This window comes from Strix aluco, chromosome 18 (genome assembly GCF_031877795.1).
Source record: "Strix aluco isolate bStrAlu1 chromosome 18, bStrAlu1.hap1, whole genome shotgun sequence".
NCBI lineage: Eukaryota > Metazoa > Chordata > Aves > Strigiformes > Strigidae > Strix > Strix aluco.
The window spans coordinates 5836480-5851095 of record NC_133948.1 but is presented as its reverse complement, the minus strand read 5'-3'; the positions used below and the strand labels follow the sequence as shown (position 1 = coordinate 5851095).

Genomic DNA, 14616 nt, shown 5'->3' with positions numbered 1-14616 from the left:
ACTGAACATCACAGGCTGTGTAATGAGAGACCTCTCACTGCTGGTCATCTTATTAATGATCCTACATTTGCTTTGTAACACCTACCTGTTATTTTGTTCCCTGTCTCCCTATTTACTCCACACAGCACTGTCTTCAATATTTAGCTTTTCCTTTCCCCCCCTCAAACTTAGCAGTGATTCTATCTATACAGAGATGAAAGTTCATTAGTAAGAATATAAAAGAGCTAAAAGGCTTTGCAAAAGTTAAGTCTCAGATTAAATATAATTAGTTTTTTTTCCTGAATGCCTCATGTGTGACAGTAGGAGGGCAGACACTCTCTGTGATTATCCCACGTTGCTTTTTCCCTACAGCACAATCCAGCCGTTGGCTGTTCTCTGTTTTTAACTGGAAAAATGTGATTGTTGTGCTTTATATGAATATGTGGCTTTGTTTCACTGCTCATCCTTGCCAAATCTGCTCACTCCATAAGCACTGATTCTGCCCCAATGGAGGAGTGAGAGAGTGGCTGGAGGCGGAGTCACCCCCCCATTGCACGGCTGGGTAAACTTTTCAAGGAATCACAGACTGAAGAAGAAAGAATGAAAAATATATTCAGATATTGATTCTGCCCCCCATTTCTTTCTAAACAATAGTTTTTCAATTACAGTTTGCTATTAAAAAAAAATCCATTTTTCCCTGTCTAGCAGCTGTGTGGAAGACTAGGAGTCAGCAGGTAGATATATCCAGAGAAACATGCATTTGGGTTGCTGTTGATGCTCCTTATTAACCCTGTGTCAGCACATCTGATTGTGGAGTTCTCTTGCCTGTACCAAGGAAAAAAGAAAACTGATTAAGTAGCAAGTGCTTAAATTAAAGTGATTAATTTGCTTTTATATCCCCCTCCTCTCTCCCATTCCCACTGACTTCAGATTTCACTTTGTACAATGAAAGGTGTGCACATTAAGTCAAACAGCTAACTTTGAAGTTCATGTCAGTCTTTTCACGTTTTTGCATCCAGGGTTCACTATCATTTCTCATACTTGCAGTATTTCAACTTGTACTTGCAACTCTTCTATTTATATTAAAGGCCTTACAAATTATTTTGTGTTATTTCTGGCCACAGTTCCTCTATTCCTTTGGACATGGAAGAATTGCAGCTAATTTTTCAATTTTTTAGTGCATCCTAAAGGCTTGGAAACCACAGGGCAAATGAAGACATTAGAATCTTATTTTATTTATTTCAAGCTGTTTGCAAACTCAGAGCTGACAATAATATACTACAACCAAGGAAATTTGTTTTGGAGCATTTCAGTTTCTCTGCACCACCATGTATCTAGCCCCACCAGCTGCTTCTAAAACTTGTACTTCAGCCGCCATAATCTTATCATTAAAGGTGGATTTAAGTTTTAAGAACCAATGAACAAACCTTTGTACTTGCAACCAGAAGCTGGGAGATGACTCTGCGTTTAAGGTGCAAGCTCAGCTTTACTCCAGCGTTGAGTACTAATCCAGTATAATTGGGTGTTAGATGGTATGAACTCATAGCAGCTCCTTCGGAGAGATGCATCTATTTGCTTTATTGTTCAGCTGCTGCTTTCTGACTTTTCAAATCCCTTCTATGTTGTTGTTTTTGTTTCCTATCCTTGGTAACAGTGGTAACATGAGGGAAAAAGCTGAATTTGACCACATCCATGAGGATGTCAAGCATTTAGACTTTATTGGTTTAGAAGCTTACTAAATTTAAACAGAAGCATTAACATGACCTTAGGCTCTCTTGACAGTTATAAACTCTTCCTTGGGGGGATTTCTGTAATGCTTTCTAATCAGCTTAAGGAGTTAATTAAACAGCTGTCACTTAGCTTCTTAATTCTGAGACTTGATGCTGAATAAGATTTGAAATTAGTTATGCATGACTGAAGTATGGATTCTCTGATATAAATAAGATGGCCGCTAGCTGAAGAGGGGGAAAATCTAGGCCTTTTTTGAATAAATAGCGAAAAGATTCAAGGTGGTACCCTGGATTAATGCTCTATAGGCTGATTAATAGAAAAGAAAAAAAAAAAAAAAAGAGGGAAATGGAGGATATTAATGAGTGCCAAATGGGACGGATTTTCAGGCAGCTATTCATTCTCATTTGGTGGAGACTCATTGGACTTCAGAAGATTGCAATGAGCATTTTATTCTCTTCCCTATTGCAGTCTGTACATAGTAAACCCAAAAGCCAAGGTAACTATTGAAAACAGAAAGGAACATGCTTGATTTTAGAAGTTAGATACACAGCCTGCAAAAATATACTCTACTACTATAATAAAAAAATGTAACTGGAGATCTGCTGTGATTATAGGACATGTATTACAGTGTTGTGGGGACTTTTTAATACTTTTTTTTTTCCTTGTATATTGTAGTAGGACAAGTATTTCTTCTCCTGAAGGGTATAAGCTGCAGATCAGTCCACGTTATTTTGAGGAAACATGTCTGCGGGTCTCTTTTGAAGACACACTGGTGCCTTGCTCATTGCTGCTTGTAGTGTTGTGAGGTTTGTAAGGGCTAAGAGGGATTTGACATTAAGATGATGTGTTGAATCATGCTAAAATGCTTTTGGAAGGAATGCTGGCAGTTAGTAGTAAACTTTTCTTTGTCATATCAATCTGATGTGAGGCCTCAAAGCTAAGCATGAGTTAGTCATGTATTTCTTTCAAAAGTCATTATTAATACAAACATTAAGAAATACTGTGTATACAGAGAAAACTAGGGGAAGAAAAAAAATTCCTTAAGATTTATAAAGATATTGTTAAAGTCCTTTCTTTCACCCCAGGAGTTATAAGGCAAAAGATATCCAAAGGGAAATTAAATTGCAGGGAAGCTACCAATTAAAATTGAAAAAACTAATAGGTATTCACTTCTGCATTTTCACTTAAATAGATGCTTACTGTGTACATTTTCTGAATATGTTTCTGCTGGAGGGCTTAATATGCTCAGATACTTAATATGAAACTCTTCAGTAGGCAAAGAATGCTCTGTCCAGAATCTTCTTTAAAAGTTTTACTATTTTTTTCAATGTGGTAGCAATTTCAGAATAAAGATTACCTGGTCTTCCATTTCTATTACTTGGAGAAAAAATATTCTTTCTGATTATTATTTCATTTTATTATTTGTGGGGTTCAGTTTATCTGAATTATAGAGATATGCTATGTAATAGTTAGAGAAAGTTCAGAATCTTTTCAATAGCTGCTCAGGGAGTCAACTTTTAGCCATTAAAATATTTGGCTATAGCTTTGCAAAAGCATAACTATACCTATCTTGCAATGCCCTGACATCATACCTCCTATAATCTATGTTAGTTATGGATAAAGAACATAATATTTCTTCAGAAGATTCCTTTATCACTTAAGCAGCAAAAAGTAGCACTTTTAAATTAGTAACTATTGAGATTTATAGCTTTTACATGCTGAGACTCTGAACTATAAATCTCTGTATAGCTAAATAAGTATCATCTTTGTTTCCTCAAAATTAAATAATTTTTGTATGCTTTCACCAGGGGAACATTAAGCCCTTTCTAGGCATTAAACAAATGACTGAAGAAGCATTTTACTCTCCCCTGCTGTGTAAATTGGTGTAAATGGTTATTATGCCTCTATGTTCAAGGGTGAGATGCAAACCAGGTGCCTAAAGAAATCATCCTCCAAGTCCATACATGTAGATGTACTGAAAAGTCTGCAAACAGCATATACAGCTCAGTTATTCTAGTGTAGATTAGCACAGCTTTGGACCTTTGCCAGCTTGCCTTGCCCTTCTTTGCCTTTAGAGAGGTATCGGGTGGATTTGTTTTTCTGGGACTGAATAAGTAGTTGCTGATAGAAGGTCAGAAAGTCACCACAGACATTTGTATGAACTGCAGGCATTACTTCTTGCCCCCCACCTCTCTCATTTCTTTTGGAGAGAGAGGGGGCAAAGATTGTTTAGGAGATTTTTATGGCTTTCTAAGAATCAGCAATACTGTCACATGCTGCGCATTGTGCTGATACGGACTGTGCACGGTTCTGGAAACACTGTGTTTCTGAACATAGATCTACAACATGGATACAGGTGAAAACTAGAAAACTTTGAATCTGAGATCTTTGATTTTGCATAGAGATGACATACGAATTTGCTTGCTTAGAAACAGGTATGAATATGCTCATCTCCTTGCATTTATATACTCTCGTTAAAGTTACTGCGATTATTCACACAATTGGGTTAAGTAAAGATCTGTCAGACTGTAGCCCCAGACAGAAAGCTCTGGGACAGGACCTGAGACCATGTTACTGAGCGTTGAAGCTACCTGAGACTGGATGTGCAGAAATTTCCTGTGGATTAGATGTGCTATGCACATGCTTTTAGAAGGTAGCTGAGAAGGAAACCAGGGTAGTGACAGTGAAACAGCTGATGTACTAAGTAGCCTGATTTTGCATGCATTTCCATAAAGTGGCAGGTAACAGGTATATTAGGATGCAGGCTGTATTCAGAATATCCAAAGCTAGCACTTGGAAAATTTGGAAACTTGAAAGAAATTCTTGAAGCCTGTGAGAATCATTCTCAGTTACAAGCACTTACCAGGGGAAATTACATTTGCCTTTGGTAAGCAGACCTCATTAATCACACTGTTTGAAAGGCTTGGTTATTAAACTTCCCTTTGCTTTATAAAATAATTGCAAGGGTCGTACGGTAATGTATCAACTGGAGGAAGAAGGCCATTCCTGCTTGCGTGGGAAGCAGATCTTTTCAGCTTGGTATGAGGTGCAAGTAGCTAGACATGTGGTACGGCCTCAAATAGTCCCAATGAAATGAGATTCATGCCCAAGTGTTTACAAAATCAGGACCTAATGCCTGGATTCTGTAATTATAGTGGATGCCTAATAGCACTTTTCTGTCAAGCTGCCCCCATTTGCAGCTCCATGGAGCCTATAGAAGAGTGGCAAAAGTGTCTAAATAACCTGCATGCAGTAACTTTGCTGCAAAGCCCAGATGTGAAAAAAATAAAAGAACCTGGAAACTTAATTGCAAATCTTTCTGTTGCCTGAATAATATATTCTCTACTGAGAATAAATGTGCACTCAAGACAGAAGGGCCTTACAGAACAGGCAGATATTCTCACCTTTGTATGAATTATAATTTCAAAATATCTGAAGGGCTTTTGTGCTGAGGGAGGGAGAGGATTTTCTTCTTAAGTTCTCTTTTTGTGAAATCCTATTTCACCCTCCCCTAAAGATCATGGTGAGGATGGGGCAACTTTAGCAAAGCAGCTATCAAAAGACCAGGAGATTTTTTTCCTTCTTTCTTTAAATATTGCTTTGAGTCTGAATAAAGTGTCTCTGTATCCTTTAGCTGAGAGAAATCTCAGCTTCTCCTCTTTAGCCCAAGAGGCAGTAGGGGGAGTCATCATCTTCTGGTAACTTGGTTTCAATCTCCCACTTTGTTGTCTTCCACAAGTAAAATCAGGTCAGTCTCAGAGCTCATAGCATGAGCTATTTAGATAATGAGAAGTTAGCACTTGGGGGGCTTTGGAAGCCTTTATTTTACAAGAGCCAGCTGAAATCAAGAGCCTCTTGTTCTGCGGGATAGTCCATGATTTGCAGGCACAGTTCTAAAAAGCTCCTTTCCAGAAATGAGCAGTATCTTGCAATTAGGAGTGGAAGAATTCAGGCACCAATTTCTGCAAGTCAGTGATATCTGCTGTGCGAGACTGATGTGACACCCCGGTAACCAAGAGCACTGTTTAGTCTCATGCTCTCCATATAATCAGAACTCAGCACTTTTAAATTAGAAGTGATAAATCAAACAGAAGGAATGCATTTTGCAATAATCATCACAACAGTGACTTACCAGAGACACAGGTCACTACAGAACTCATTTTGTTTAAAGAGCCCAGGCCCTTCTTAGCATCGTTCCTTTTTGGGAGAGGATGGTTTTGCACGAGCCTCATTAAAAGGTAAAAAAACCACTTGTGAACAAGTGCTTGCCCACCATTACCCAACAGGAGCCAGGATAAGTCCTAGAAAACCTGATGAGCGTCTGATTCCACACAGTCCTGTGGTACATGTAGTCATTTACGCGGGACCGGAATGGTGGCACTCTTAAACTAATTCCCTAGGAGACAGAGCAGGGGAAACCAGAGACAGTGCCACTAGCCCATTTTACAAGCTGTGAATTGTTGAATCTGTCAACATTGCATCCCAAAGAGCAGCCTAAAGCCTGCCTCTAAGACTAGAATTGCTTCCATACGTGTGGCCAGCCTGAGTGTCCAAGCAGATGTGCAGTCAGAGGCGGTGCTAGAGCACACCCTGTGTGCCAGATGATTTAATGTGCTGTCGGGTGGCTTTTGTAGCACCTGTTATCCCTGTGCAGGCTGTCTGCAGGCTGAAAGGTGGAAAGTGTGCGTATTGCAGAAGACACCCCCTGCTGCAGGGACTTGTAAAGGATCACACAGATTTGGGGCAAAGTGGATTTCTGACTGTCCTCAATCCAAACTTGTTCCCTAACAATTACACAGTATTTCTTTGGTCTAAATGTTGACAGTATTTGTCCAATAGTGTCATAGAATTTCAGCCTTTGTCGAAAACCTTTCAGAAAACAGTTTTGTGGGTAAAACAGCAAGACTTAAGGCATTATGTTTATGTGATCAACAAGATCATTACCGAGCTCATCAAGATGGAGATTTCACTATTGTTACATGCAAGGTACATCTTGTTTATGTGGTGCAGGATTGTTTCTCGGGTGTTAGGTTGCTCTGACGCTTGATGAGCATTCATGAAATAGCAATTAGGGCATGACAAATATCTTAACAGCCCTGAATCAGAACTGGGAGTTTGGTTCCAGGATTGAAGGGAGGAAATTTGTCTTTCGTGCCTGCTGCACTTGGAACAGTTCTTGGCGTAGCCATTAGAAATTAAATTAAAGCTGAACCTAGGTGGTACTAATGAATTTAGAGCAAAATATATTATCTAAAGAGGCTTTTTTTGGTCTCTTAGGAAGCAGAGATCCTGAATACAGCTATTCTCACTGGTAAAACAGTGGCTGTTCCTGTCAAAGTGATCTCCGTGGAAGATGATGGGACTGTGACTGATCTTCTGGAATCTGTGGAGTGCAGATCATCAGATGAAGATGTCATTAAGGTAGGATCATATTGCTCTGTTACACAAAGGCAGAGGCCCTACAAAACAGTGGTGTTCTCTAATGTGACAAGTTCTTTCATCTTCTGAACTGCTCTACTGCTGGAAGACAAAGGTTTATTATTGATGTTATGTATAGATTGGTTCAGTTGAGCAATAAAATAAACACAAAATTGCACTTTTTCCATCCTGCATGTCAAATGCTTGGAATTGTCTGTCACTTCCCACTTTTGTGAAGTATTTTCAGAATTTCAGTTGCCTTTTGCTTTTCAGCTATATGGCTGTGTAGGTTCAGGAATGTTGTCAGCTGATGTTCTAGAGAAGGAGGTAATTCCTCTGAAGTTGGTTTGCCACATTGGAACAGGAGCTGTATGACTCAAAGTTTAGGTCTCTTCCTGGTACTGACTAGCAGTGTATTGCAAACAACTTTAGCTCTTTAGCTTTGAATCTGGAATTGTCTTTGGTCGCAATTGCTACTAGGGTGTCTCACAGGAAATATGTTGGCCACCAATCATAGACTGGGAACTACTGGGTAAGACCCTTGACCAGTGGATTTACTCTGTACAACAGCTCTATAGCCTAAACTTCATTGAAAGATAAGCAGCAGGCAATAATATACTGCTACGCTTAGTTTTGACTCACAGTATGTACTTTCCTTGCCAACAGTGAGGAGACAGCTTGCAGAAATGCCTTTAAGGTGCCTTTTTATTACTGAAATCTTAGGGTCAGACTGGACCCTCAAGAAAATTTGCTGCTTCTTGAAGGCTTTCAGCTTGTACCAATATTCCTACTAAAACTTGTAAGAAGTCCTGCATATTCCTACTCAGCTTGGTTAATGGTTAACACCCGTTAGTGGTAGTGGGAGGACACGGTCAGCAGTGCTGATTGTGGGAGATAGGTAGAAATTATTCCAGCATGGTGACAGAAATGTTGGCTTGTCTACAGCAGATTTTATCTTTTCACAAAGTCATCTGTGGCTGTCACTTGAGAAGAGGAAACGAGAGACATGGCTACAAATAAAAGTTAAAATTGAATTTTTTCTTAACTTAACCAGCATGTCACAAAACGATTACAAATACTACAGGCCACCCCTCCAGCTGCTGGAAATCAGTGTTATCCCATTAACTTCTGCGAACTGCACCATATTGAGGACTCGGCCTTTGTGAAACTTGCCTTAGCCTAAAGCTGACTGGATTGCTAAGCTTTCTCCCTGTTATGTTAGTTCATTTTAATTTGGATTCAAACAGCTGAGGGAGGTGGTTAGCTCCAAAGCAAGCCTACCTGGACCCCAGTAGCTGGAAAAGACTCTTCCTAGTGGATGTTTTTTGCCTTTATAGGCAAAGATGAGTGTAGCTACTTGATTGTTACTGTCATATGGGAAACTGTGGGAGTTTGAGACATACCTACAAGTTTAGTAACTTCATGTCACAGAGAGAGTGACAACTTGGAGCAGGGTAATTGAAGAATAGAGCTGGGTATAGGTTTAAATGATCTTTCAGATTTTAATTTTTTTTTTTGTCAAAAAATTGCAATTTTTACACTCATTGGACTTGCCTTAAGTAATTTCTTCATGATAATTTCTTATACACAAGATGAACCCAAGCAATTTTGAAGTCCATTTTTTATGTTTCCCTTTTAAAATCTACTCAGGGTATCTATTTATCTGAGTAGCCACGATGTTGGTATTTTCATATTAAATGTGTCTTTCTGGCTGTCTTAATAGAGGCGTCGTTTTGTTTCTATGAAGCCCTTTTGAATTTGGTAAATCTGCAAATACAGCAAACTGTTGGACTGAATCTAGGTTTAAAAACAGAAAGAAATTAAGTGGAAGTTAATGGACTAAGTCTTCACTCACTAACTCACTCATTAACTAGCTTTTTAGTTTTTTCAGAGAACTGGAAAAAAGAATTTGAAAGCAAATATATCATCTGGAAGATATTTTTAAAATCAGTTTTGTTTTCAGAAGTCTTAGTTTACCAGAATGATTTGGCATGTTCACTGGATATTTGAGTAATGGTCTTGTCTTATATAAATCTGCAACAGTTTGTAGTGTATAACATGCTCAGCTCTCACACTGCAAAGAGGTTAAAGTAGTAGTACTGCTTAAGTGTATATCTATTAGTAATGGTAAGTACATGAATATACCTACAAAGGCTTGCGTGCTTAATGCTATTCATATATATACTATTGCACAGTGATGCTAATGATAGGCCCTGTGTCAAAACAGGAAATCACTAGTCAGAGATCAAGACATTTTGGGCTTCTGCAAACATCCCCCTGGAGTTCACTTCTCTGCAGTAGGAAGGCAGGTTTCAGCAGCATTAAAATGAGTTACCAGTTTAAAGTGAGCTCTTAATTGAAAATGTGTCTCCGAGTTTCCAGTTTACCTGCTCTGTTTCAGACCAAGCCTTATTCACAGACATCTTATCTAATGAAGATAAAGATATATAATTACTGGCCAGCCTTCAGCATGCAACAGTAATTAGAGTTTCTGTTCTCTGGGCATTAGAGTAGTGAATATAAAATGGAAGGAAAAGTCTGCTTAAAATGCCCACTGAAATATAAAGGTTAAGATTACATTTCTTTGTGTCTTTACTGTTGCTGTTTTTCAATGCATCTGTCATGTAGCATCTAACAGATTGATTACGTCTTTTTGGCTTAGCTTTTATTCCTATTTTTTGGTGTTGATTAATGATGAGTTTAAGTTTATTTTCCTTGCAGAATGAGGATACCTCATTCTTCTTTTACTTTCAGGGACTACATTTATTACTCACATATTTCATCTGAGACTTCAAAGAACTTTAAAGAGCTGGACCAAATTCTGCACTGACTTGTTTTCCACCAAACTGCATCTACTTGAAGTTGGTTGAATAAGTCAGGACAGAATTTAGTCCGTTGAAACAATATTTTTATTGGCAAATGATTATCTGAAATTATTTGATCCACCATGGCAGAGTAATCACGCCAAAAAATGGAGGCATGTTATAAGCCTTAATTCACAAATGAGGAATCTGAGACACAGAAAAGTTAAGGTAAGAATTTCAAAGTGCTATAAAGAAGTTCTGACCACTGAAGTAGATGGTAAAACTCCTACTGACCTCATGGAAAAGAGAGAGAATGATGAGCAGACTTTTTTTGCTGAGTGGTTAATATGGATCAAATTCTTAAGACAATTTAAACCAAAAATGAGCACAGAGGAAAATTTAATATCTTTTAATCTTTCATTTTGAAAAGACAATTCTGTTTCAAAATGGCCATTTTTTCAAGGCTCAACAAAGCCTAAAAGTCTCCAGAGAAATACTTTCCAATGCTCTGGGTTTTCAATTTGATGAGTTAATTGAAAATCTGCATTTTTAGTTGCCCTGGAATGAAAACACTTTTAGGTTCATTTTGTTTGATCAGTTAACTAAAAATTCCAATATATTCTCAGCTCTGTCCTGAAGCCAGTTGCCAGAAGTCGAACAGTGAATGATGCCAATACTGGGAACAGGATACAGTTTCTCTGGCCCTTTTTTATATTACACTGTGTATTTTATAGAGGAGTCCATTAAAAATCTGTGTGTTACCCATGCTTTTCTAACAAAATACCTTTAGCTTATTTCCTTCTAGAGCATCTTGTACTTTTCTGAGATCTCAGGTAAGGATGCAAACAGGAGGCAGACATACTAACTTTTGTCTGTATTACAAGCAAACTCCTGGGGCAGGAGGAGTGAAAGGGAAGCTGTTACTTTTGGTATCCTTGGCACAACCTAGGACTTACCACAGAGCCGTGGGGCTGTGTCCCACGTGCAGAGGCCATGCAGGATGTTACAGCGTGGCCTCTCACTCTAAATTCCCATTTCCCAAAGCTCTGCTACCAATTCTGACTGTGGGACAATTGCCTGGTGTTTGTCCTCTGCAGAGTCTCATCTTCCTGGCTTTGTGTGAGGAGCAAAGCAGTAATGTTTATCCCTGCTTGCTGTAGGGTTGCAAAGCCAGACTGCTCCAGCCACAGCTACGTGATAGGAGGTTATTGCTGATTGAGCAAAGGGTTGGTAGCTGCTTTGTTCTGTTCACTTTGGACTGTATTTGAGGGGATAACAACACACTTGGCAATTTGTAAAATATTACTGCAGACTAATAAATCTTTCAATAACACTTAGTGTGGTTTTATTAGTGGCAAAAAACTTCTTTTTAATCAAGTGACAGACTTTACAAAAACTGAAGTGTCAGAGCATTTAAAATAGCCTGAAGCAGACAGTGTTTTAAAACATTAAACTTTTAACAGCTGTTTCTTTTCTTCCTTATACTGGTTCACTTCAGGGAAAAGCTGAATTCTTCTAAAGTCAGTAGAGTGACAGAGTAAAAGATCAAAGGGAGAAGATAATCGAGTCCAGGATTTTATCAGCTCCTCACTCTAGCATTGGCAGTTCCAGTGCTGCAGATTTCACAACCATATTGCTAGTGGCAGTCCATTTGATATCGCTTTAACAACACATTCTTGCATGTGATTACACCAGTTTTCAGTTCCAGCTTTCAACTGGAAAAGAAAACCCTCATGGCTGCAGGTCAAAGGCATGGGCCCCCAGAATGGAGATATTGCTAAGATACACAAAAATTTAAAAACAAGGCAGTATGCAGAATCCCAGTTTCCCTGTGATCTCTCAAGTTTAAGCCAAGCTAAGAGTGATTTGAGATGCATGGTTTGGCTCGATTGAGTCTAACAACTCACCTAGTCAAAAGGGAGAAGCCAAGTATTCACCCTTTCCTGGTGCGTGCTGCAGTGAATTAGTGGAGGGAGAAGGACAGAAGGAGGAGAAAGCATCCTGCAGTGGGGCAAAGCAAGGCAGGAGAGAGGGAAGAATGAGGAGGAGCAAGCCCCTCTTTCAGAAGTAGTGATCTATTAAACTAGCTAACCAGAATGTGCAATATCACATCCAGGTGAGGTTGTCACATGGGTTTTGGTCACTCAGTCTTCAGAGGGATGATATCAAAGAAAATACTTTCCCATCAGCAAATGGTCTTTTGTCTGTATTGAACACTTGCATAGAATATGGTTGTGCAGGGCTGAATTCTATAATGGGCAAATAAATCTCTGCCTTGAGGGTTCAGTGAAGATCAAGTTCATGCCATAGTTATCCACAATGTAAGGTGCTTTCTCTCACCAGCCAAACTGCCTTATTCCATCCCAAATAATTTTGATCTGTCTTGAAACAAACATTTGATTTAAGTCAGCAAATGGATGGTTTTGTTTTCTGTGGTGTCTAAACATTTTATTTTGATAGAAAATGATGAAATCATGTCCTGTCATTCAACTCGGTTTCAGTATTCTTGACATCAGCAGAATCTTTCTGAACTTTTCACCTGAGGATGAAGCAACTGTGAAAAACAAAATTTTTCTGATCTGCTCTGGTAATCAGGAGACAGGACAAACTCAGAAAAACGCACTATCAAAAATAAAAGTTGTAATTAATGACTGTTGAGTTCAGTCCATGTGCTGTTGATGTTGGTTATAAAGGGAGCAGGAACAATTTTAATCTCTCTCTGGTATGAAGAGCAAGCATGGCAAAGATGAGTTCTGAATGTAGAACTGATATGACAGTCCCCCATCTCCTAAGAATCATCTGAAACTCACCTAAAGCTGTTGAAGTTACTGGATTTGTCTCTTTCATATTCTGCCAATTCATCATTCTGATGTGAATCTTGAGAAGTAACAAGATTTTTGTGGAGTTGTTTGCCTTTTTGTAATCATCAATACTGAAAATCCCAGTGTGACTGCTACAGTTGCTGCTGACTGCAGTTTCTTGATATTTATGAAAGGCTATAAGCTTATAAGATACGAAACTTCTCTGTAATGGAAAAATCCAAATAATACCTAAATAGAGGCTTCCACAAAATTCTACAGAAGATACCCAGAAATCAGTCTCTTTGTGCTTAATGGGCAAGAATATGTGGTCTTGTAGAGCCAGAGATGATAATCTCTTTCTTTCTGTGGGTATTTCTGTTCCTTTGTTGGGAGGAATAGGTCTATATCCATAAAAAGAATGAGGCAAAATCTAAAGAATATCCAAACAGTGATGCCAAAGGGGATCTGAGTGATCAGATTTCATAATTTGCTGAACCCGAAGGGGGAAGACGAATGTCCCTAATACCTTAAACAATTGCTAAGGTGCAATTCTGTGACTGTTTAAAACTAACATGGAGCTGCCATCCCTGTCTTTCTGCTGGCCATGAGCGCAGCTAAGTGAAAATTAATCAGGTTTGGTTTGTTTTTTTTTTTTTGATTGCGGTGAATGAGCTGTCTGCCCACCCAGCTCCCTGCTCCCTGACTGAGTTCATTTCAGACGCTCACGATGCTTGTGCCAGCACTAGAAAAGAAGTGACATCAGAGTGGGAATCAGTAGCTGAGGGTGAGAGGTGGCCAGGAGTGCTTCTTTCTATTGTATATTCACTTATGTGACATTGGAAATCAAGGCTTTGCACAGGCATTCCCATGCTATCACATCATTATTCTGATACCATCCATGTAAAAGGCTTATCCGGACATGTGCCTGTGAATCCCCCCAGTGAAGATGCTTCAGGAACTATGGTGAAGAAGATATTCCAAGTGTCTCACCTATTTCTGAGTGCCAGATTTGTACAGCAGAAGATACCCATGTATGAATGTCAAAATCACCTTGCCTTTCAAAGGGGATCAGGGCTCGTACTGTTTTTAGCTGCTTTCAAAGCCCAACTCATTGTATACTGAATCCCAGTACTGAGAAATGCTCCATCATCTCAAGGAAAAGAGATTGGTTGATCTCTATAAAAAATGTGCTGAGGAAGTAAGGAACAGGCAAGCTGAATACAAAGGGAAATCAGTTCTCTTCTTTCTTCCACTGGGCTAAGCCAGCAGTGCATTACTAGGCACATGGTGTTACACTGATATAAATGAAAACTAAATTGGGCTCAGATCATCCCATAGCACCTGTCTCCAAAACAGGAACTTGCATTAATCATTTTAAGTTGTGATTCTTTCTCTTAAAATGTTCCTTTTAGCTTTAAAACTCTTTGTGTTCTTCAGTTCCAGTGACCGTCTGCCACTTTCATTTAGAAGATGTGGTATTTATAGCTGTTCGTGCCTGCTCTAAGCCATCCTGCAGAACATGGCACAAAACTCTGTGTTGCTTTATTACCACACAGTAAAAAGTTACAATATGCCATATAAATTATTGTCTTAGCCCAATTTAGGATTTTTTTGGACATATTAGATACAGCATAGCGACTAAATGACTTTGCTTTTGCTTATCATTTTCAGGACTATCCAGACATTGTATTAACTGTGGAAGGGATTGGTCTTACTAAAATAAAAATATATGTGACAAGATATTTTCAGGTGATTTAAATATGCTTAGATCCTGTGACTGCACCAGTACTCCATTGATTAATATTAGCTGAAGATTAGGCTGATGATCTGGAGTTAGTAGAGAAACTGCTGGTCATATCTGAATTATCCTAAATATTAGCTAT

The 14616-nt window shown here is 38.8% G+C and overlaps 1 protein-coding gene across 2 annotated transcripts in view; it reads left to right on the top strand.

Moving 5' to 3' along the window:
- TMEM132D (transmembrane protein 132D) overlaps positions 1-14616 on the top strand; it is a 267632-nt gene that overhangs the window by 215560 nt on the left and 37456 nt on the right. For both annotated transcript variants that reach the window (XR_012625670.1, XM_074844388.1), the window contains one exon: positions 6988-7131. Coding sequence is in view for 1 of the 2 variants with exons in the window: in XM_074844388.1 (XP_074700489.1) it covers positions 6988-7131 (144 nt within the window). In the remaining variant the exon portion in view is untranslated. The remainder of the gene's footprint in view (positions 1-6987; positions 7132-14616) is intronic.